Source organism: Carex rostrata, chromosome 2 (genome assembly GCF_964058835.1).
Source record: "Carex rostrata chromosome 2, lpCarRost1.2, whole genome shotgun sequence".
Taxonomy (NCBI): Eukaryota; Viridiplantae; Streptophyta; class Magnoliopsida; order Poales; family Cyperaceae; genus Carex; species Carex rostrata.
The window spans coordinates 16,509,112-16,534,145 of NC_135919.1; the positions used below are offsets into that span (position 1 = coordinate 16,509,112).

Genomic DNA, 25,034 nt, shown 5'->3' on the forward strand with positions numbered 1-25,034 from the left:
GATCTGTAAGCCCTTATAAAGCCCAGCAAGCAGCTCTTTTATCACCCAAAATATGCGATCTCTCTTTTTATCTACGCAGTTGTTGTAAACTGCGATTGCATGTGGAATGGAACCACTTAAGCCCAACCTTTGCTGTATTCACTTTTGATTTGTTTTTTTCTCTTTTTTTTCCGTTGAAATTACTCCGACGATTACATTAAACATCAGATTGAATTAAAATTATAAGTTTGTTCCATTCTAACTATACAATGATAGAGTCCTATACACTGAACTACTTATAAAATCCTCCATCGTTAAAAATTAGAGAGAATAGAAAAAATAAAACCAGTAGTTACGAATTGTTCTGTTCGCGCCTGATTAACAAGTTGATAGGTATGTTCATTATCTTCTCTAAATATGCAAACACAACAGTAAAAGTGAGTGTGACTACAAACACTGCCTAGATGAATGTGCAGTGGAGAGGCACCAAATCAAATATGATCGGAAACTGGTTCAATCGAATCAAGACAATCACCATTCAACTGAGATGGCAGTGAATCAAACTGGATCGGAAATTGAAGTAATTGGATCAAAACAGTCACTACACGTCTCAATGGAGGAGAGAAAACAAATAGTTGGGGAGAGGAGAAAGAAGGCAATATTGGAGCACCATTGTCATCGACATTAACCATAAAAATAAGTACCTTATTCATATAGGGCATGTTCGGCAAACCATTGGAATAGAGGATAAGTGAGAAAAAGTGGAAGGAATAGGCTTCAATTCCTCACTATTTCAGTCGTTTTCGGTTAATCGTGGAAGATTGGAATAGTGGAAAAGTGAAAGAGTAGGTAAATGAGTCAAATTCATCTCTTGAAAAATGTTAATTCCTCTATTCCCCCTTTCCTATGGAATAGGGAATTGGCTCATGGAGAAATAGATGAGGAGCCCAAATGTAAGTACGGGTTTGACTGCAAAAGTTCAAACCCAATTCCACTATTCTCAATTCCTCGATTACACTCACTTCTTCTCTTATTTGACAAGAATAAAACCTCTTTTCCACTCTATTCCTCTATTCCACTCTTGCTGAACGGACCCATATAGCTATAGTAGATACTACAGGAGAGGTAGAACGAATTCACAACACCCTCAGTCGAATTCGAAGAGTCGAGATGAACCAAAAAGTAATGACCAAATCTGTTAGATGGAAGCACCTGCTCGGTTGGAGTGAGGCAAAATAAATCAACGAGCAGTGATCAGCTCCGTTGGACAAAAGCGCTTAATTGGATGGATTAAGACAGAACGTCGAGTAACAATCAGATTTGCTAGACGTAATCATCCACTCGAATATATGAGACGAGAAAAAATAGATCGAACTGATGAGGGAGGGGAGAGGAGGAGCCGCACGAGAAGACTCTTAAATCCTCGTTTTCAGAATCTCCCTGTTAATCGCCTTAGGCGGAGTTTCCAATGTTCGTGCGGAGCTTTCTATGCTGTTGATCTTGACAATTTGATCGTATTCACTTTTGTTAACAATATTTACTTGGTTTTGAAGAAAACATAAATTGTCTTCAATTTTAAATGTCCGGATAATTTTTTTATACAGTTCTTAGAACGATTTCTTCTATTAATTATGTTCTTCTCTCCTTCTTATTTTTAATATTTTTCAGCAAAGGAAGATGTGTTTGGTGGCTGTAGCACTTGGAAAAAACCTAATATTTGTTTCTATATATAGAGAGAGAAATAAATCTAGATTTATAAATGCTACCATAACTAACATAGGTCTTCCACATACTATAGTGACCCATCACTTTATAATTTGAATAAAGATACAACATGAAAGTGGTAGATCTCGGTTTCCTGTTTTTTGCAATTTTGATTCATTCAAATCGGAGCTCGTATGATCAAACAACAGTCAAAATATGAACGATGTGTAAGCTGATTGATTTAAAGTGTTTTAATGTTTAATCAATCGTTACAACATAATAATTCATTTATGAGATCCAAATTTCTGCAAAAACTTCTAGAGCCAACATTTGTGACAGTCGTCACAATGCCTATCAACTGCTACAACGCCAAACAATCGTTATAACGCTTATCAAGCATTGTGGAATTTTAGCAATCTTTAGCAATCTTAAAACTGGCATATCTCAGCGCTCGAGTGTCTGATTTCGGTATATGACCACTTTTCAGAAAGTTTGTGAGAAGTAGATATTAATTTTGAAGTCTTAGCCTTCATCGAAACTCTTCAGGACAAAGGGAAGAGCCTCAACAGCCATATTGCAATTTTAAATCTTATGAACCTGCAAATATCTCTGCTCAAGAAAATTGTTAAATTTAATAAATATATATGTTGTAAATCTAGTCAAACAATCTAAGTAGATTATTGCATAGTCCAAAATTTTTTTTCAGTCCCATAAGGTGAACTATTCACCCGCTGTGTCATCCCTTAGCTTTCGAATTTTTTTATAAAGCAGGTAAACTTTAAAAAACCTCTCACTCTCTCTTCCTTGGAACCAAATCCTCTGTCCTTCTGGGAGCAGAAATTTCTTGCTCCAGAGTCACTGCTTGTGGGTCCGAGATGGATCTCCAGTTTAAAAATTAAAAGTGACCGACCCACATACAATGACTGAGAGAGCAGAAAATTCCTGCACACAGAGACAAAGATTCGAAGGATTCGGAGTAGAGTTTGGCAAAAACCCGGGTCGGGTATACCCGTCCGTACCCGCCGCCCGGGGTACCCGTGCCCGAGCCCGGGTATGGGTCGGGTACTCGGGTATGGGCAAAAACCGGACCGGACCCGTTATTTTGGACCAATACCCAACCATACCCTACCCGAGTTTACCCGTACCCGACTAAACCCGTACCCGACTACCCGAGTACCCGTATTCGTATACCCGACCACTGTTCATCCCATTTCAAAATTCAAAAAATATGATTTTTTTTCCCCCAAATCAACAAAAAAAACCAGAAAAAAACAAAAAAAAAACTAACAAAAAAACAAAAACAAAAAAACCAGAAATAAAAACAGCAAAAAAAAAAAAATACCCGTACCCGCCTTACCCGTCAAGGGTACACGGATAAGAGTATAGGACAGGTAGGATATGGGTTTTGAAAATTATACCCGCCATACCCGTACCCGAGTATACCCGTACCTGAGACGTACCCGTACCCGAGACGGGTATACCCGGGGTACCCGTACCCGCCCGAGTATAAATACACTAATTCGGAGTCCTCTTCCTTTCCTCTCCGTTCCATGGAGCACGCCCTAAATATTGGTCTCCCGCTCTCCACATACTTTTCCACTTTTTTATGCTTTTTGGCGTTCTTTTTCTTATCTTCTATCTATTTTTAAATAAAAAATCAGCTTATCACGTCTCCGCATTTCCAAAATAATGGCAGCATTGCGTGCCTGGTTCCTCAATTCACTTCTGATTCTCTGGGGCCATGACAAAGGCTTTGAGAATATATAATATATAATTTATTTTTTCTCCTTTTTTTGAGTTAAATTTCTTCTCAGCTCATCTTGACTTCGATATAAAATTAAGGCAAAGGCTTCTATGGACAAAAGGATCTATTTGTAAAATGAACATATTTTTATTTTCAAAGTTCAAAAAGTCGATCTGAACCGTTCAACTTGTTCTCCATATTAATATGTGCTTGGAGACCAAATTTTACATTTTTCTGAATTTTTTTACTATATATTAAGATGGGTACAAAATTCAATGGTCTGAATTTGATATTTTTTGTACCCATCTTAATAAATAGTAAAAAAATTCAGAAAAATGTAAAATTTGGTCTCCAAGCACATATTAATATGGAGAACAAGATGAACGGTTCGGATCGACTGTTTGAACTTTGAAAATAAAATTATGTTCATTTTATAAATAGGTCCTTATGTCCATAGAAGCATCACTCTAAAATTAAACAAGTTCACTTCTTACAATATCAACTAGTATCATTTTCATTTTGTTTAGCTGGTATAAGTCAATTAGAAATATCACAAGCCATTTCAATTGATGAATTAGAAAGGCACAAAAATCACTTGTATTGATATCCAATATTCGAGATTTTTGTGGTATGGGGCGAAGAAAAAAGGGGGAAAAATAGCTTTTTTTTATCGATATTATTGAGAGTAAAGTGGCATTTTTTTGTATATAAAGTTTACGGCTATGAGTCACTTGACAATAATTCTATAGAAAAGTAACATATTTCTCAAACGAATTCAAATATTATTGAAAATTAAATAAAAGATAATTTTATAGATTTTTTGTTTGATACATAGAATTTTATATAATTTTAGATTGTTTGATGTTGTATTTGAAATGGTTAAAAAATTTGAATTTTGAACAATAAAACATGCATCATCGTTTTTATAGCTCATAATGTTGAATTTTATATAATAGTCATGATTATCAAACATTAAATAAGGAAGGATATTATTTACTTTTTTTTGCTCCATTAAATAAATAATTCATACCGCATTAAAATTTTTTCTCTACTCCTATGCATAATCACAAGATTTTCGATTTATTCGTGAATTAAACTAGAATAATTTGTTTTTTTTGTGATGCCGAACCGAACGCCAAATTATACGGTTGACCGAATTAAACCCAAATAATTCACAATTTTTTTCCAAATTTTTCAAATTATTCGTGATTTTTTTCCGAACTTTTTTTTTTTGCTCTCTTGCAGACTGAGATCTTTGATCCGGATAATTCTGAATTATTCTTAAATTATATACAAATTATTTCCAAATCATAAATTTTTGATATCGCCAAATCCAAATAATTCATTTGTGACTATGCTCCTATTATATATAGGTATTGAATTCTGAGGCACAGAAAAGCCGTTGTGACAACTGACAACAACATCTGATCTATGTTTTCTTTCACACGTTTCCGAATTCCCACTGTGACGCTCAAGGTCATAAATTCATAATTCTGTCTGTATTGATTCGTGGCCCCAAGAATGCGCAGCAGCGAGGGGATCCAAGCGTTCGGCTAACATACATTAGAATTCTAAATATTAATAAACACTTCACGTGAATAATTAAGAAGGTAATAATCAAAAGACACGTATCCTGTATTCCTGTGCAGTGCAGGTGCAACGTAGTTGGAAACTTGGACGGCTGATTCAATCCCGTAATTACTAATTATATTGTAATTATGGTGGCCAAGGCGATTAAGACTTGTGGTGGTCCCCACATTCCAGGAATGATTCGGATGACGCCACGTTGTCGAGCACAACTACATTATGGTCCGGTTCAAATACTTTTTCCAAGTTACCTCCAACGTCCACTTTTATATGGTTATATCATATATGGATACTCCTATTTTAAACTCCCGACAAGAGATTTTGACATACAGCATACAGGCAGCAGGTTTTTAATTCAAATCCCCAGCTGGGAATAAGATCTGATTCTCTCCAATTGGTTGAACATCTTGAGATGACTATTGACAGATCTGGACTGTGCACAATACATAGAACGGTTCAGAAACTTCCAAGAATAAAACTTTAATTTCGAACAATTATGACCTTTTGAAACAATTATTACCTTTTGATCATAATTGGACGGTACAAATCAGACACAGGACCATACAGTGATCCTTTAGAAACGGAGGGTAGTCGTACCTCCTCGGACTCGTGTGCACATTCGAAAAACAAAAAAAAGGCAGATACGAACGTAGAGAGAGCGACAATTAAGAAAAGGATGGGAAGAAAGAAAGACAAACTCAGAGGGAGAGAGAGCCAAAACGAAGGGAGGGGCTAAATCGAAAAAGGCCCTTCTCCTACTTCCCTCTCTCGCCGCCTCCTTCATCCTCTAATAACCTTAATCAATCGAAAACCCTTGCTCTTGTCGGTTATATATATTTTTGTCTGAAGAGGCGAAATGACCTCTCATGGTGTAACAAATCCCAAACGAACTTCGCGCCGCCCTCCGACCGCCTCTCGGAGAAGTGACTCCTCAACGGATGGCGGCGGCGCCGCTGCCGCTATAACAAATGGGAAGCCCCCTAAACCGATTTCCCCAAAGCAAACACCGTGAGTAGAAATAATATTTTTAATTTTATTGTATTTTTGTTTATAGGTGTATTGATAGATTGGTTGTGCACTGTTGATATTGTTGAGCGTTTTTGTTTTTGGTTAGCTTTGCTGCCACAGTGTATTGATGTTTTTGACGTGGAGAAAAATAAACAGTTTTCTTGCAGAGTTTTGCCGTGTTTACTTCTTTTGAGGGTACATATGCATTATACAATATAACAATTACTAATGCGAGGGAGTTTGCATTGCTCAATACTTCCTTGAAAGTTTGATTGATATATGAAGTTTTCCTTTCAGACGATCAAAGACGATCAAAAATCTCTGAATTCATGCGATCGAACATAGCTCTTCTGATTTTGCATATCAAACCGGAAAATTAGTTTTGGATGGTTTGTTTATTTAATGGAACTCTTCGTGTGTATGAATTATCAGTACTTTTATACACAATATCTATTTACCACTTTATAATGGATGGGGACCCGGGTTGGGCCCGACCACTTGGGAGTAAAGTAAAAAAACCGAACTACCATATAAGAAAATTGAACTACTACTATTTCCAATAATATGTTAAGAGCATAGTTATCTTTCTTATTTTGCTTTTTATAATTATAATAATAACCAAAAATGTGGTTACTACTAGAGTGACCCGATTAGATGGTTCTTGCTCTCCTCTCCTAATTATCTTTCTTGTCTTCTGTAGCACAGATCGACTTTGCCCCTCCCTGGAAATTTTTTTGCCCCCTCTGGATATTTGATTTGTAATTCGGGTTAAATTTAGTGTTAAAATCAAAATAAATTTATTGAATTATGATTGGTAATATTAATTATAAGTTACAGGATCATAAATTATAAGTCAGGTTATTGGAAAATATTAGTCAAAACATTGTTTTTTTATCGACTACCCAATTAGTTAATGGGTTTAAATCCGATAAGCTATTTAAACCCGATTCAATATTTTTTTGCCCCCTCTGATGAAAATCCTGGGTCCGCCCCTGCTTCCCGGTCTTTTGGCAAACAAATTCATCTTGCCTCTTTCTTCTTGCCTTGACTTCCGAATTCTTTTTTTTGTGATAAATACTTTTAACATGTATTTGCGAACTCCTATGATTCATTTTGTTTATGTTTTATTTATTTATCTGTTTGCTTATTATCTGGAAAACAAAAGGTAAATTTGCAAGGTTCTAAAAATATGAACCGTGGGCTTAGTGCATTGGCATGAGCTCTCGTCTCTCTTTGGAGGGACGCAGGTTCAATTATCGAGAATAGCATCTAAAAGATGCTGGGTGTACCGGAGCCCTTTAATAAAAAAAAGAGCATTCTGAATCAATGAAATGTTAGCATTCTACTTATTAAATTTATGATTATTAGTGGGGAGAGAACAGTCAAGAAGCTGAGGTTGTCAAAGGCTCTGACAATACCAGAGGGTACCACAGTTTCTGAGGCATGCCGCAGAATGGCCACGAGACGGGTTGATTCCGTGCTTCTGACAGATTCAAATGGTCTTCTTTCCGGAATTGTTACAGACAAGGTATACTCTTTCTTGGAGCCCCTTTTAAATCAGAGCTTTGTTGTAAAATTAATTTGCTCCTTGCAAATTACACTCATTGTTCCTTGTTTTTGTAGAGTTTGACACTGCAGAAGCAATAATACAATAAACACTTCTATTATCACAACGACAGTAGTACATAATAATACAACTAACACTGAACAGTACAAAAATGCTCAAACTACATAATTCATCTCTCAATACACATGGAAAGAAACACCGCACTCATCTCCCTTTACACTTAAAGAGGATCACTGCACTCTCTTGTGTCTTCTTACTTGGAGGTTTGATTGAAAATGTAGCATGATATCCCTTAGTATAGGTCACATAGGATTGCTCTAGAAACATATGGTAATTAGAAACATCTAGATACTTCTGTTAGATACTTGAGAGAATATTTCTAGAACTCTCTAGAATATTTGGAAATTTTGGCTCCTACAAAATATACAAGTAAAATAGTAAAACTAGGGTGTTCTTAAGCTCACCAGGGTATTTAGTGAGCTTAACTCCAAAATATATTATATCGGTTTCAAATGACAAATCTAAGCCGTTGAAATCCATCTCCTTCACTAGTGATGAATTTACATGCAAAGATTTTAAGTTTTCGAATTATTTTAGTATTAAGTCGAGTGGTCAAAATTAGAAGGTTTATAAATTAATTTTAGTATGTTCATTTTTTTAACACTTTTTGACCACTTGATTTTATACAAAATTAATTCGAAATTCTAAAAACTTTACATGTAAATTCATCACTCATGAAGTAAATCGGTTTCAACCGTTTGGATTTATTGTTTAAAGCCAATCTAATAGATTTTGGAGTTAAGCTCACCAAACACTTTGGTGAGCTTAAGAACACCCTAGTTCTACTCCAAGTAAAATATCTTGAGGTAGGCATAAGCTTGAAAATATCTAGCTTTCAAAAAGCATAGGCAAATTATGTAGATCTCCAACTTGTATACCATAGAAGTTGGTAATGAATCTACACAGTTTTCATGGGTAACTCTATATTTTCCAACTTTCGAGCAGTACTGATTCTGTAGAATAGTGTGTTATTGTATAAAGAACAATGTTTCTATAAATAACATCTATTTTGGCCCCTTCCACACTAGAAATGAGTCACAAGATTTTTGAATTTGGGTTTTCAATTTCTCTCTCTCTCTGCAAATGGCATCCAATCTGTTTTGGATGGAAGATGGGATAGTTACTATTTGCATTCAGCCAGTTCAAAGGAGCATTGCAGAACCAGATATTCTCCATTATTTTTTTTCCTTACTGTCACATTGGCAGTTGGTCTTATTTGCTAAGCATCACTTGACAGTTGACACCAATGCAGATGCCGGTGTTACCTTTTCAATTGAGAAAGTGTGAGGTGCTAATTGAAAAAATGTCCCGGTTGATGTTTTTCATGTTTTATATTTTTTAAGCAACTGTTGTATTTTTTAGGTTTTGAGGATAATTTCTTTTGTTGTTGTAGGATGTTGCAACTAGGGTTGTTGCAGAAGGGCTGAGGCCTGAGCAGACATTTATCTCAAAAATAATGACAAGAAATCCAATGTATGTAATGGCTGATACATTAGCAATTGATGCTTTGCAAAAGATGGTGAATGGTATGTGCTACTGATTCGGTCTTTTAATGTTATTGAGGATCTCATATTCAATCTGGTGTTAAAAAAACAATTTAAATAATCAAGTAGCTATCTCAAAAAGATCAAAAATCAAAGAATAAAACATAGAAAATTTGAATCAAGAGATATTGATTGAGAAGCAAAGCTAGTCTGTAACTGTGGAATTGTCATTTTTGGTGTATACATTGATATTTTACCTGTAATTTGTACTGAAACTGAACGAATCGTGCATTAGAGGGCTCTTAATGAATTTTCACGTCACAACTCCAAATTTAAAATCATGTGGTACAAGCTCTCAACAATAATATTCCCAAGTACTTCAGATGAAGAAATCATGCTAATTTAGAAAGTTTCTTCAAAGGGGTCATCTTCTCTTTCATATGTTTCTACGCCATCTTGTACCTTTGGTAGTATGTCCTCATTCCCTTTTTCTGTAGGGAAATTTAGGCATTTACCTGTAGTGGAAAATGGAGAGGTGATTGCAATGCTTGACATTGCGAAATGCCTCTATGATGCAATTTCGCGGTTGGAGAAGGCAGCCGAGCATGGAAGTGCAATTGCTGCTGCTGTAGAAGGGGTCGAGCGGCAGTTTGGAAGTAATTTCACGGGTGAGTTACTTCTTTTCATGCATAATTCATGTTTTAACTGAGTGTTTACCTACCATTATTGTCTGGGAATCACCTAGGATATATTAGTTTTCTGTAGTTATAATACTGGTTGATAGTTAGTTTTTCATTTTAATTATTCATGTCTCCTTTGATAATGTTTTGGGTGAATTGATGTTCAATTGTCTTGCACCCTGTTTGGTTCACACTGGAGGTGAAGAGGAGGGAAGGGAAAGGAAGAGGATGGGTGGTTACCATATTTTTCATTCTCTTGTTTGGTTGCTCTTGCTTTCCTCATTTCACTTCAATTTGAGGAGTAACCAAAAATAACTTTTAGAAGGTTATATGAGGTTAAAAAAGTGTTCTCTGTTAACCTTACTTTCCTATTTAATTCCAACTAAACAATAATCGTTTATAAAATTGTCTTACCCTCCCCTTTGTTATGTACCGATACACTCCATCCAGACAATTGTTAGTTAGGAGGGTCAGTTCTCTATTTGTTTTTTGTGGTGGTCAGAAAACTGTGGACATTTGAAGCTGATATTTTTTAAAGTGAAGTGCAATTGAGTAATTGTTCAGTCCTAGGTGAAAAGGTCCGGGTTGAATACCTACTTCTTGTGTTTACTCTATGGATGAAGAAATTAGATTCTTTGCATATATTATTATATTGGTATACTACAAGGGTTTTAGTTGAGTCCTTATCTGCTGTCATTAAAAACTATGGCTTCTAGTCTGGGCGTTGCTCATGGACTCTCCGATCAAGATCCAATGAATCAGATTAGGATGGGTCTTTAAGTGCGGTTTTTACCTGAGTTGTTGGATTTTGATCGGACGGCCCTCAAGTAATTCCATAGATTGCGGCCACAGTTTTTTATGGCAGCAGATGTGAAGTCGGTTTTATTGGCCTTCATCCTGCGTTTTATTTTTTGAAAAATATATGAAGTTTTACACCCAAATGACAAGATAAAATAATGAATGTAAAGAGTGCAGATCTTTTCCTTTGTTTTGCTAGGCATCAACAGCGTAACAATTATGAACAGATACTGTCCATAGCAGTGGACTTTTACAATCCTCTTGATGGCTGAGGAAATAAAACTCAAATCTCACATTTTTTAACATGCAACCAGCGAAATTCTTATAGATCATAGATAACAGTTTTATGTTGTCAATTGGGTTTGAGTTTTTTTGTTAATCAATTTATAAAATGAGCCAATTGAAAAGCCCTCATGGTATTAATGGTTTCACTAATATTCTACGTTCAAATCTCTCTTTTATTTTTGTTTTTGGATGCAGCTCCACATGCTTTTGTTGAGACTCTACGTGAAAAGATGTTTAAGCCATCTCTAAGCACCATCGTAAATGAGAATACAAAGTATTGTTTTTTCTTTGAAACTGATCTGTTATAACTTTGTTCGTAATTTAATTTTGTTAATTATTTTTTCTCTTGCATTTAGGCTTGCAGTAGTTTCACCTTCAGATCCTGTCTCTGTGGCAGCAAAAAGGATGAGAGAGTTTCGTGTCAATTCTGTAGTTGTTGTCACTGGAAACACGCTTCATGGAATTTTCACGTACGTCAAATTGATTTTACCTAATCTTATTTCATAATGATACGGTGAATGGATTTTCAGTTCTAATTGTTAGTTTTTAAGGAAGCCATACGAGCGTTCTGGACTAGTTTTGCTAGCTTTCTGTGCTTCTGTTCTTTTTACTTTTTGCTTAATGGATTGTGTGCTGGTCCATGCTTTGCTGTCTGGGTGGGTTAGAAGCTATGCTGTCTGTATCTATAATACATCATTTGTTGTTATGTAGGTCAAAGGATTTGCTGATGCGGGTTGTGGCAATGAATATGTCTCCTGAATTAACTTTAGTTGATAAGGTAGTGCCTTGCTCTATGTGCTTTTGGTGCAGTTTTTAGGAGCGAAGTTCTTATCAGTCTTAAATTATTAAATTTATTTTGTTAGGTAATGACCAAAAACCCTGATTGTGCTTCCTTGGAAACAACTATTCTTGATGCACTTCACATACTGCACGATGGAAAATTCTTGCATATACCTGTTTTAGATGGAGGTAGAAAAGAAAACTTCATTGCTTATTAAATATATTCACATCAATTGTCACATTATCCTCACATGATTAATCTGCTAAACTTTTGTTACATGCAGAGGGACAAGTTGTAGCTTGCTTGGATGTCCTCCAACTAACTCATGCTTCAATTTCAATGGTAACTGTGAGCTTTTTTCAAAAAGGTCAATTATCCTGTATTTATAAATCATTTCCTCAAAAACTCCATGTCATGTCTTCTGAAGCATCACATCACACTCATTACATTGTTCTATTAACATATGTTGGGGACAATGTAGATTGGTGCCTACCCTGTATTTGTACCACGTTATTCTACTTAACAATTTACCAGGCATTATGTTTGTCATTTTTCTAAAGGTGGATGGTGGTGCTGATTCCGTAAATGATGCTGCAAATACAATCATGCATAAGTTCTGGGATTCAGCTTTTGCTCTTGAACCTCCTGAGGAATATGATAACCATAGGTTATTTCTATTCTTTATCTTCTTTTTCTTATTTTGAATATATGATTAGTCTTTTCTTTGTTTGTTCTTTCAAAGAAAGACGGTACCCGTTCATATTTTTCTTTTCTTTTCTTCCTTTTTTCTCTTGAGACCCTTACAGATGTCGAGCTAACAATTGTATAAAGCATGAAAAAGGGCTAGTTATATGTAAAATATCTTATCTTCTATGAATGGAGATGGAGAGCTATGCTTTGTGGTTGGGGTTTCGTCGTATTGAAGAGAAGTCTGGAACAAAAGATAGCCTAAAAGACCTTTTTGATGATTCTATAATCAACTTTGGAAATATGATCCTAAATAGACTACAAAAAGATGTACTCCTAGTAGTTTCCTTGCAAACTCTTGCAAATGTAGCAATACCATCATGATATCTCTTATTAAAGACGGCTACAACGATTAAGAAATTTTCATTATTTAATCAAATTATAAAATATTATAATCTAGTGGTTTAGGACTACTAGACCGTCAAGTTCAACCCCAAAACACACTTGACTGAGGGAAACATGCATGATTTATATGGGAACAAAGCCATTTATTTTCCTTGTATTGTTTCGTGTAGCGAGTTGTCGGCTTCGATGATGGCATCAGAGAATGCTGATAGCAGGAGCACGTACCCGCCACTATTTGGCAATTCGTTCTCTTTTAAGCTTGAAGACAAAAAGGGCCGTGTGCATCGCTTTAACTCTGGTATGTTGGTATATTATAAAGCTTGATTAAATACTGAATCCCTGGGAGAAAAAAGCTACTGAACATAATTAAAATATGAAGAAACATTGAGAAACCTAGTAAAACCGTGTCTGGTGCAATCTGGTACTGACCACTACATTCTGGCATTGTGCTGGACTGTTCTCACATGCTTCTCTATTTGTATGTTTCATTTTTTTGAACCGTTACAGGCTTAGAGAGCTTGGACGACCTTGTTTCAACTGTTGCAAACCGAGTGGGGATTATTTCTGATCAAGACAAGATTCAACTTCTGGTAACATCTATTTCTTTATGGGGTCTTGCACCAGGTTTTTAGGCCTATTGGCACAAGACGCTGATTGAGAATGAAAACCTGTAAAGGAATTATGGAAACAATCAAGTTAAAAAAAAACTCCCAATATTTGGAGCTAACAAACAAACAGTGAACCGGCAGCTGGTAGTATTCGTTTTATTATGTAAATTGAAGTCATTTTTACCCTATTTTATAGAAGGTTTCTTTTCCTAAGCCTAAATAAGCCCAATTATGCCAAGCTGTTTTCTCATATTTTATTCAACTAGTTTTGGATTGGTTCAGAGAAGTAAAATCTCTACATGGAAAATTACGCAGGTTTCTGATTGGTTTCTGTTTAAAGTTACTATTGCTTTTAAACATAGGTTTATCCTATTGGCAATAAACCCCAGCCTGTTTGTGTCAGTTACAATTTTGGATACATTGGTGTATCGAAGTATTTAATGGTTTATTTGGTTATGCATTCAGTACGATGATGATGAAGGTGACAGAGTGCTATTGACAACTGATAGTGACCTTGCCAATGCTGTGTCGAATGCCAAGTCATTGGGACAGAAGGTCAACCTTCTTTTCATTTATTACTTTCTGTCCTCCTGAATTTTGCAAATTAGCCGCCATTTCATGAAGTTTTTATATTATAGAATATTATGTTTTGTGCACTTATATAATCTTTTCTGGTTTGTTTGGTGATTTTGTTCATTGCGTAGATGCACCTAAGGGCAGAGTAAAAGAGATTAAATGTTGATAAATGCATGACTTTCCTAATCTAGCATATTTGCATCAACTTGGGTTCTAACAACTGATTCCAATCCATTTCATGCAACTCAGGTTTTGAGGCTGCACATTGATGATTCTGATTCCAAAACTAACGTGAAACATGCCCCAAATGACCTTAAAATGGTGCAAAATCATCATCAAGGAGTTCTTACAGTGGGCCTAATCGCTGGTACAGTTGCCGTTACTGGTGTTGCTGTGATGTTTTATCTGAAGCGTACCAACCTGTAACTAAAGGTAGAAAGGAAAGTTTTCTTTTCAAAAGCGAAAACAAAAAATATAAAAGGGTAAAAAATAGAGAATTTTGAAGGGTTTTGATTAGTCTCGAGTACTTTTAAAGCATTAACATTCCTGGTATTATTTGGAGATTAATTATATGTATAATCTCCTAGATAAGTGTAACTGAAGGGGGAATATATTTAACATGTAAACTGTAGAGATAAGTACTGGGACTAAATCAAATGAATTGGAATGAAATTGTAAAGAAATAGGTTAGCCGTTAGCATTAGACCAGCTTATGTTCGATTTTTCTTTACTTTACATGCTTGGTCAATTCAAGCAATTGGCACACAATGGACATGTTATTGTTGTTTGTATCTAATTGACCTTCACACCTAACTGTGGAAAGTGGAAACTATACTGGTCGTTTACAACTGACAGTGGGTTCCATTGTTGAATCGATATTATTGGGAGTGCCAAGATTGGGTATGTAAAACATGTTGTAGTGTGAGCTTTGAATGCCGAGGCAAATCATGTTTGGTTATCTTAATTTTTGAAGCTATTTTATTTAAAAAATAATTGTGTATGTTATTTGATAGTTTCAATTGGTGGGTCATAACAGAATTTTTTATGGCTGTTGAAGGGTCTAAATTAAACAATTTTAATAGTTAAAGATATTACAATTCATATGGACCAATTGAATTTAGAATGGATGGTCCGTGATGGCTTGGGACCAGGTAGTAAAACCCTTCCAGCCGGATGTTGCGAACCCATGAAGCCTCTTCACGTCAGCATCTGCAGTCTTTTGCAATTTTGCAAGGGATAATATGTTGCAACAATCAACGAGTTCTATTATCATTGAACAAACTCTTCGCAAATGACAAGAATAAAACAAAAATCCTATTTACTTGTATGTATTTACTATATTTATTTGTCAAACAAACTCTTCCAAAATATCAGGAATGATCCACGGATTTGGATTTTTCTGTTTGAATCCTACACTTACTGATGAAATTTTATAGATGCTTCAGATTACAAGTTTCTATAATACAGTAGTGTGCATTTAATTTGGTTATTTTATATATAATCGACCGGAATTAGACATAGAATTTTATTTTGAATGAGCAAAAAGAAGTCGGTGGTTGGTGGTCTAATTAATTCAGCCGGAAGTATAAACCATATAAGTTGTTAAAGAAGCAAGTAAATCATAGAAGAGTAAGACTACGGTGATATGGGTTGCATAGAGGGTCTCTATGCAACGGTTCAATATTGGAGTTTTCAAAATTCTAATGGTCAATTCAAACCATTTAACATGATCTCCATATGAATATATACTTGCAAATCAAATTTTACATTTTTTAGAATTTTTTTACTATTTTTTTTAGATAGGTAGAAAATCAAATATCTCAATGGTACATAATTTTTTAGATCAAGTGATTTTCTACCTATCTAAAAAAATAGTAAAAAAATTCTAAAAAAAATGTAAAATTTGGTTTGCAAGTACATATTCAAATGGAGATCATGTTGATCGGTTCGGATCAACTGCTAGAATTTTGAAAACTCAAATATTAAGCCATTGCATAGAGGCCCTCAATGCAACCCATAGCACCGTAGCCTTACTCATCATAGAATATATACACCATGGTTCAACTCTAACTGTTCACTTCAGCATGGTTTTAACCTAGTTTAATGCCAAATATTTAATATTAAAAAAAATGGAATGTTTAGAATTATAAAATTTAAAAATGTGGACTGAATTTGAATCCAAATTTTTGCAACCACATAATAAAATTATAGCCAGTAAACTAATGTACACACACTTAACATTTTATAAAAAAACTGAACTATATAACAAACTTAGCATAAATAACATTTAATTAAATTTTAAAATTGATATCCAGCCTTGCCCAACAAGAGGGTTGTAAACCTTGCTTATTGGTGGCAACTAATCGGATATAGTAATTTGCTAGGAAAAAAATGATGAGTTTGGTAGGATGGAATTGTCATCTCTTCCGAATGTTTTGGTTTGATTGTCTTGTCTTGACGTCAAGTGCAAATGGATAGCTAACTAACATTTTTTTTTTTTTTTTTTGTGGGGTCGCTTAGCCAAGGGTTCTGTTTTGCTTAATTCTCAGGATATGCTCATGGAGTATGTAATTTTGTTTACGGTTGAGTAGTTTTTGGTTATCGTTGATATTAATTGTTACTAGAAATTTGTTATATCAGGTGCAAATAAAAATCAGTGACTGTTGCATTTGAAAAAAAAATTCCATTATTTTGTTCGAGTAAAGAGTTGAAGATTAAGTCGTTCATATATTCATCAATATTCACACAAAATAATTTTATTCAGTTTTCAATATGCTACTTTTTACACGAAAAATTACCTTTTAACCATTTGATGGTTTGCATAATTGCAGTGAACAAGGACAGAGTACTGACAGAGGAGGAACTTGCCTCCAACCCAAAAAAATGCACTGTACATTATGTTTTTGAAACGATTTTCCTAAGAAAATATTGCAAATAATTATAAAAATCTTGTTCCACTATTATACTAGAGATTTTAAAGATCAAGTTGTGCTTGTGATATTCTTCTTTCTTCAAACTTTGCACAGGTAATTGTTACTTAATTTTAATTTTAGGTATAGATGCGAGTAATATTTGAACTCGTTACCCCCACAATTCTCCAATGACAAACAAATCTGATCTGACTCGAACATGACCTAGTCCATATGATGACCCTTCAGACGTAACAAATTCTGATCTAATCTGACCCTTCAGGCGTAACAAATTCTGATCTAATCTGACCTGATACACTTGATACTCTATCTACCATGATTCAAACCTGACTGAAACCGTGACCCGACAATTAATTCTAAAAAATTAAGCTGACTTTGATCCGTTCCAGATTTGCCTAAATCCAATATGATCCATCCGATTGCCATCTCTAAATTCATATTTGCTGGACCGTTTTTGCACTACAGGAGATCATGGAACTTGAGATTTCTCTAGGAACGCGGTCCCCTCCTCAGGTTGCCTCACAATTACTGAATCTAAAGTCTAAACCAATCTTTAGCTCTGGCACGGATCGTTTGATCCCGCTGGGATTTAATCCAGACCGTTCTTTTCTAATTGTATCCTCAGGTATTTGAGGGGATACGGATAGTAATTAATCTGAGAAACTATTAATGGGCCAACGACAATGGGAAGTGGAGCTCCTCTTGAGAAACTATTTAGATTGTAACTGATAATCTGATATAGATGTCCCATCTTTTGTAGTACATCACTGACATGGGTCCCTCGTTGTCAGTGGTGATCGATGCAATGAAAAGATCTTTCTGGGCTCTGGTTTTCCGACAACAACGTGGGTACTGGTAAGATGTCAGTAAGTCATGTTTCTGTTAAATGCATCCCTCGATTGGCATATCAACCGCAGACGACTGGTTTTGCTATCTAAATTAAATGAATGCCTTGATCCAACTACCTAACCATGACACGGAATGTAACATGTAACATCAGCCATCAGGCGCTGCTAATTTGTAATTACTTTGTAATAACTACAAGGTTATTAATGTGACAACTCCATTCGATATTGCTTTCCAAGATGGATTCAGTCAACATATTTTTTCATCCATATATTGGATTTGTGCTATGTGCTCTATGTTCACTAAAGGTTATTAAAGCATTTATTTTCAAACCGTTAAAACTAATTTACTTCACGAGTGACACATGTATATGCAGAGGTAAGAGGTTTGAAATTTTCTAATTGATTTAATGCAAAGTCAATAGTTAAAAAAATAATGAAAATAAATGCTTTAAAATAACTTACAAAACTTTATTTTTTGACTATTTGACTTTATACTAAATAAATTCAAAAAATTTAAAATTTTGCATGTACATATATTACTGTATTGTAAATCGATTTTGGTGTTATGCTCATCAAACGCTCTTACTGATAATAGCACACGCTGTCTTTATTCCATATTCATACTTTAACAATATAAATATATTTTATGTCAAAGAAAATAAAAATAAAAACTATATTTTATTCTTATATTTGTAATTAATTAGTGTTTTACTTTCGTATGTTCCATCGTTTTTAACAACTTGAATTTTTTCAGAATTTATTTATTTATTTGAACCATTTTTTTAATTATCCGTTTATTTAATTTAAATATAGAAAATTAAATGTTCATAAATATAAGAAAATTTGAATAAATATATATTATAAAATAAATCAAGATTTTTCAGGACTATAATTATAGAACAACTGAATATTCATTTCAATGTATTTCTATAATTATTTTAGTACATAATAGGTATACTATAAATTATCCTAAATTAATTTACGAATTATGTACTGTCGTGAGGAGAAATCGAACTCTCGACCTTTGGATATAACAACTCTAGGATTTATTTCTAGCCAATTGTGCTATCTCCCCTTTCTCGGGTTTAAGACACTTATTAAGAGGTACAATACAATTGATAGATAAGAAGAACTAAGAAAACTTAAATTCTTCTCTAATGATTTTTTCTTCGCAAACTTTTACCAATCCAGAAAATTTAATTCATTCGTTTTTTATTTGAATTTTAATTGACACTGGTGTATTGAAAATTGTACTTTTACTAAACATATCAATTGCATGATCGACATTTGGAGTTCATCTGGGTGTCTGGCTTTTCTCCAGTGTGCAAAATTCACTGGATTATCTCCGAATGACAAATCCTCTGCAATCGATTGGTGCGAATTCATATCCTCTGCAATCTTGCATTAACGGGACGGGCGTTTATAGATTTGGACCGTCTGATTGAGATCTGCAGTAATATTAAAGTAACTCTGTACATCATAAGTGTGAGCCGGATTGACTCCGATTCTAATCAGATGGCCTATATTCTCTTAGTTAATGCATAAGATACGGACTCGATGGGCCCCCTTTGTTGTTTCAGAAAAGTTAAACCTATATTTTTAATTTTATTTTTAGTTTGCATCAATTTTTCCATTCAGTTTGCTGGACCGAGACCATGAGAAAGATTCTCTCTTTTCAAGACAAATAAACTATCATTAATTTTAACAGTACAGATATATATATATATATATTTTTTTTTTTGCTTCAAACACGCCCGTAGGCACAGTACAGATACTAGAGACGCGACACACGAGAAAGAGAGCACCACCAAATTCGTGCTTAGAAGGCGGGAATTAGGCCGACACAGTTTTGAAAGCTACGGAGCGCTCTTCCCAAGATACAAAACCACAATCAAATTAAATAAGGGAACACCAAAATCAAAAAATAGAATCAGAAAAAAGCCGAGGGAGGAGAGAGAATAGAAAAGCTCAGAAGGGGTGGGTCATCCAAAGCACGCAACTATCACATGCTTTCTCTCTCTACCCTCTCTCTCTACTCTCTCTCTCTAACAAGGGCGACGAAGAAGATTAGGGATTAGATAAGTGAGATTTGCACTTTGTTATTTACTTGAGTCTTCTCTGAGCACAAGTGAAGGCAAATTTTGGGGAAGTTCCAGTCGACGCGCCCATTATTAATTTATCCGACATTTTTTCACGAGTCTTCTTATCTCTAGGTATTAATGCTGTCTGGAATTTTTTATTTCTACTTTGCCTATTTTGCCCCAAATTGGGTCATATGGTTTTTGGCTGGGTTTATACAATTTTTCTTCTATTGTTTTACCTAGACTCGGGTGTTCGGGATTCCGGTTAGTGGCTTAGTGCATAACTGTACTGTATATATATATATATATATTTTTTTTTTGAGAAAATACCGGAGGGTTTCAGTTCTGATTTTTTGGAAACTTGAATTTGATTGTTTATCAGTCTGGTTTGTTAAGCGGTTCTCATCTGTGCCATAATGTACTCTTCTTTCTTGAGTGATAATGATTCGGATTGCATTTGAGATTAGTTGTGCTGGTATTTTTATTTTTTTCAGACTAAGAGGCTAGATTTGGGCTCTTTCTTGTCAAATTTATTCATTTGTAAATTTATTATAAACAAAAATGAAACTGTTTGTGGATTTCAGAAAAAAAGAGAGAAGAAAATGCTAGTGAGGCTCTGAAGCTACTTGTTTGAAAAGCTGGGTTTAGCTAAATATCTCAGAGTCTTCATCTCAGAAATTTGGGGTTTTCTTAATTTTGGTTGCCACTTTCCAAGAGAATTTGATATCCTAAACAGTTTTTTTATTGGGTCTTTTATAGGTTGATTTATGGATATACAAAAAGAATTTTTTAATGTAATTTACAGTTATTTAGCTAGAATTGTTGATTTGATGAAATGTTTTCTTTTTTGCTTGCAAATTTCACTGAGTTACCTGTCTGTTTAGTCTTATTGATATGTAATACTATTCATTTCTGAGCAGAAATATGCTGAAGTGTTGACTGAGAAAAGTTGTAGAAAAGTGTGTCGTTAAAATTTGCTGGCAAAATGAATGGCGAGACTCTGCTTAACGGCTACACTTCACCAAAGAAGCTCCTTGCTGAGGGTTTTGTGCCACAGGTTTGTATGACGACATTTGTAGGAACAAACACCTGGTTTTTTACGTAGTCTGGTTCATTCTGTAATACGCGATATCTTGTAATTAGGTAGCTCTCATAATAAGTTGGTGGCAATCGTCAATTATACATCTAGACTCTGAAGTTATATAATCAGATTCTATAGCTATGTTCTACAATTTCTTTATAAGACTATTGGTCTAAATTTATCATTCTGAATTTCAGCGTTTTGCCATCTAAAATGGCGCGTGCATGTGTGCTCTTTCACCCATGTACATTTTAGTGTTTTTGCTCTATAATATTTACATCCTAGATTGCAGTTGCAGTTACTAAACTTAATTTTCTGTTGTATATACCATACCAGTACCAACACCCACCCCAATAACACTTGTATTTAGTGATACAAACTTCTTTTCATATAACTTTTTGAGAGAAAATTTCATCTGTGGCCTAGGAAACCTGAAATCTGTCTTATATTCATCTATAGAATAGCAAGTATTCATGTCTCTCTAAAACATGGGAAACATTATTTCCCCAATCCTGGTTTCTTGAAAATGCCACAAATCCCCTTCTGTACCCTGAGAGGTTCTATGAGGGCAGGAGGTTTTGGGTGTCTTTTGGCTGCCACTCCTGATTAAATTTATGAGGGCTACAAATGATAATTGCCAAGTGTTACAGAGTATGCCTTCACATTTTGCAGTGTTTGTATATATCTAGTTGTACAGTTTCATACATAAAATCGACCCTTCGTCACCCAATTTTCACTTTCTGTGTCTAGGAACCTTGATTGGACAATTAGGTTTAGAAAAAGGGATGAGAAAATATGATTTGGCAGAAAAGAATTTTTCTGACTTGAAGTTGCTGAAAACGTAGGCTCTGACAGCTAATACAGACAGCACACCTTCAAATACTGAAGAAGAGGAACAACATGCAGAAACACCCAAGAGGGAGAAAGGAGAAGCCAATGAAGCAGCGAACAGAGAGAAAGAGAAAGAAGTGAATGAAACAGTGAAGAGCTTGACGGAGAGGCTTTCTGCTGCTCTCTCTACCATCACTGCCAAAGAGGAGCTGGTTAAGCAACATGCCAAAGTTGCTGAGGAAGCAGTTGTCGGTAAAGCTACTCCCCACACATGAAAATGAATCTCTTATTGTTCTTAGTTCATTCTTATTTAGCCCCCCAAATTTTAATTTACATTGAATTGCTATCATTAGCAACCATACTGTTAAGTGTGCTTTCCAGCAGGGTATTAAGTCTGTCCTGATACTGTTAAGAAAGAAACTCCATCACATTTTAGTGCCGGGTCTGGTACTGGTGTGTATTGCCAGCTAAAGTGATGCCCTGGCTGGTACCTGATATAGACACCATACTCTTTCACAAAGTAATTCTTATTGTTCCATATTTTTCTTCAATAGGATGGGAGGAAGCTGAGAGAGAGGTCATAAACTTAAAACAGCAACTAGAGGCCACTTCACATAAAAACATTTCCTTAGAAGACCACATTAGTCACCTTGACACTGCCCTTAAGGAATGTGTTAGACAGCTACGTCAATCGCGCGATGAGCAGCCGCAAAAGATCTTGGAAGCCATCTCTGCTAAATCACAAGAGTGGGAATCCCGCAACTCAGATCTCGAAACTCAACTCAAACAACTTAAGTTGCAAGAGAATGAGTTGCATCAAAAAATGATGGCTTTTGAAAGAGATAATAGAGACCTCAAAGCGAATCTTATTGCAAGATGTCGTGAAGTGGAGCTACTCCAGGTGGAAAGGGATTTGAGCAACCAAGCAGCTGAAACTGCAAGCAAACAGCATTTGGAGTGTGTGAAAAAAACTGTCAAAATTGAGGCAGAGTGCCGAAGGCTGCGTACTCTCTATGCAAGAACTCGACCTACTGGCAATTCTACTTACGTGGAGTCCGTAACTGACAGTCAGTCAGATAGCGGGGATCGGGCTCTCTGTACGACTGATAGTGAATCAGGTGGGCCTGAAACGTGGGCTTCTGCCTTGATAGCCGAGCTAGATCAGTTCAAAAATTGTACAGCTGGCATTAAAAATATTACCAATTCTTCTCCTGTAGAGATTGATTTGATGGATGATTTTCTAGAGATGGAGAGGCTCGCTGCATCAACCGAGCCAGAAACCGGTGAAATGGTTCAAACAAATTTGAATCAAACTGCTGTTGGAGAAGGTTTTGAACCCCAATCTGCAAAGGATGAAATGGAGGAGCTGCATGCAAAATTGGAGAAGGTCGAGAGAGAGAAGGTGGATTTGGCAATGGCTTTGGAAGCTTCTAGAAGCCAGCTCGAGCTGTCAGAGGCGAAGTTGCTGGAAATGGAGTTACAGCTAGATCTTGCAAATGAGGCACAGCGGGTTTATGTGAAAGAAATAGATGATTTGGAAGAGAAGAGACAGGAGGTGGAGTTGCAGTTGGAATCCGCTTTGCTGCAAGTGCGAAAGCTACAACAAGATGTTTCTTTGTTGGAGGAGAAGATTGAGGCTGAGAGGGTTTTGTCTACTGAATATAAACAGAAATTTCAGGCAATTAACGATGATAAAGAGGCACTAGAGGACCAAATTGAGCTGCTAGAGAAATCTCAATTGGAGAAATTGGGGTTGTTGGAGAAAGTGTTGAATGAAGAGAGCATAAAATCCGAGGAAGCCAGTGTCAAATTGAAGGCTGAGATCAAGTCATTAGAGAAATCATACGTGGAGAAAGTGAGATTGCTAGAGGAAAAGATGAAGGAAGAGAGGGTAGAATCGGAAGAAATGAAGGTTAAATTGGAGGCCCAAATTGAGTCCTTGGAGAAATCATATCTGGAGACGGTGAGATCATTAGAGAATATGAAAGAACAAAAGGTAAACTTGGAAGAACTTAGGATTAGGTCAGAGATTGCTGAGTCAGAAAAGGAGGAAATCAAGTCTCGCCTTGAAATGGTGATGTCTGAGGTTTTGAATTTGCGGGGTAAATTGGGATTATTGGAGGGCCAAGCTGAAAAGGAGAGGTTATTGTCAGAAGAGTTCGAGACTAAGTGTAGAAAGTTGGAGGCCCAACTGGAGAGGCAGCGGCTCTCACTCTCAAATGGAGAGCTAAAGACTAAACAGGTAGCTTTCTCTCCTTTTGAAATGTGAAATGATCGTGCTCTAAAAAAATGTGTAGCAACCAGTCCAGTAGTGCATTTTACTACCTCTCAGTACTATTGAATAAAATATCAGTTAAATGGTATGTTAATTTAGTTTATTTATAAGGCTTATATATAATGAGGGTACCTTTTAGTACTCATCTTGATTTTTTTTATTTCTAAAAGGAGAAAGAGCTTGCCATGGCAGCTGGTAAATTAACGGAGTGTCAGAAAACAATAGCATCTCTTGGCCAGCAATTAAAATCCTTAACAAATCTTGAGCAAGAAATTACACTGGAAACAACCGAGGGACTGGGACCCACCGAAGACTCACTCAGCAACTTGAACTATACTAGCAATGAGGAATTCGGTTTACGCTCCCCTGATGATTTTGCGCATGACTTGATCCGTTTCACCCGTGTGAATGGCAATGGACAGCTTCAGTTTCCTTCCAGGTTGTCTGCATTTTCTGGGTTTTCAAGCTTTCAATCTCTGACCAAAGAGTAGGAAAATTATGTTCGTATAATATAACAATTGTTTTACTAACCCTTTGATGACTGGATATTTGGCTGTTAGATGTACATTCTGCTGAAAATGATTTAGGATGGAGAATTGATGGATTGGATGACTGGTGTTGTTTTGTTGAATTTTTTATGGCGTGATGGTCTTTGTTCGATGCATGACTCTTGTTTTGTGGTGCTAAACTAGTAATGATGATGGTTTGAGCAAGTTTATTTGGTGTTAGCGAGTTTGAGTCTGAGATCACTGATCAAAATTTAGCATTTTATCACACTTAAAGAGTAAAGTTGATCGTTATGTTTAGCTATTGGTCCGAAAATAGTTAGCTTCAATGTTGATTTGGTAAATCTTCTATTGTAGCGCATTGTCTTTTTAAGAATCTTGCCATATTAGCTGATTAAAATAGGATACCAAAATATTTTTATCACATGAGAAATCCATTATGTAGGTACCTAACTCATTGTGCGGCTGAACCGTGATATGGTTGATAATGGTAGCTGGGAGAAAAATACGGTTGTTAGCGTGTACATTG

The 25,034-nt window shown here is 35.6% G+C and overlaps 2 protein-coding genes across 2 annotated transcripts; both read left to right on the plus strand.

Annotated features, from left to right (window-relative positions):
- Window positions 1-5,653: 5,653 nt before the first annotated feature.
- LOC144545896 (CBS / octicosapeptide/Phox/Bemp1 (PB1) domains-containing protein) lies at window positions 5,654-14,807 on the plus strand. The gene is made up of 14 exons (XM_078294468.1): window positions 5,654-6,022; window positions 7,391-7,550; window positions 9,043-9,175; window positions 9,631-9,801; window positions 11,092-11,170; window positions 11,253-11,366; window positions 11,608-11,674; window positions 11,760-11,865; window positions 11,961-12,019; window positions 12,238-12,344; window positions 12,940-13,067; window positions 13,277-13,359; window positions 13,843-13,932; window positions 14,203-14,807. The coding sequence occupies exons 1-14, from the start codon at window positions 5,871-5,873 to the stop codon at window positions 14,377-14,379; spliced, it is 1,626 nt and encodes a 541-aa protein (XP_078150594.1). The 5' UTR covers window positions 5,654-5,870; the 3' UTR covers window positions 14,380-14,807.
- A 4,834-nt stretch (window positions 14,808-19,641) lies between these two features.
- LOC144545907 (uncharacterized) lies at window positions 19,642-24,727 on the plus strand. Its single transcript, XM_078294475.1, has 5 exons — window positions 19,642-19,944; window positions 20,733-20,869; window positions 21,739-21,976; window positions 22,279-23,966; window positions 24,170-24,727. The coding sequence occupies exons 2-5, from the start codon at window positions 20,798-20,800 to the stop codon at window positions 24,488-24,490; spliced, it is 2,319 nt and encodes a 772-aa protein (XP_078150601.1). The 5' UTR covers window positions 19,642-19,944; window positions 20,733-20,797; the 3' UTR covers window positions 24,491-24,727.
- The last annotated feature ends 307 nt before the right edge of the window (window positions 24,728-25,034 follow it).

Excerpts from the sequence above, each read along its gene's own strand:
- LOC144545896 (XM_078294468.1), top strand. The coding sequence starts at position 5,871 with ATGACCTCTCATGGTGTAACAAATCCCAAACGAACTTCGCGCCGCCCT. Across the intron at positions 7,551-9,042 it reads CCGGAATTGTTACAGACAAG|GATGTTGCAACTAGGGTTGT; the intron begins GTATACTCTTTC and ends TTGTTGTTGTAG. Across the intron at positions 11,675-11,759 it reads AATTAACTTTAGTTGATAAG|GTAATGACCAAAAACCCTGA; the intron begins GTAGTGCCTTGC and ends TTATTTTGTTAG.
- LOC144545907 (XM_078294475.1), top strand. The coding sequence starts at position 20,798 with ATGAATGGCGAGACTCTGCTTAACGGCTACACTTCACCAAAGAAGCTC. Across the intron at positions 20,870-21,738 it reads CTGAGGGTTTTGTGCCACAG|GCTCTGACAGCTAATACAGA; the intron begins GTTTGTATGACG and ends CTGAAAACGTAG. Across the intron at positions 23,967-24,169 it reads GAGAGCTAAAGACTAAACAG|GAGAAAGAGCTTGCCATGGC; the intron begins GTAGCTTTCTCT and ends TATTTCTAAAAG.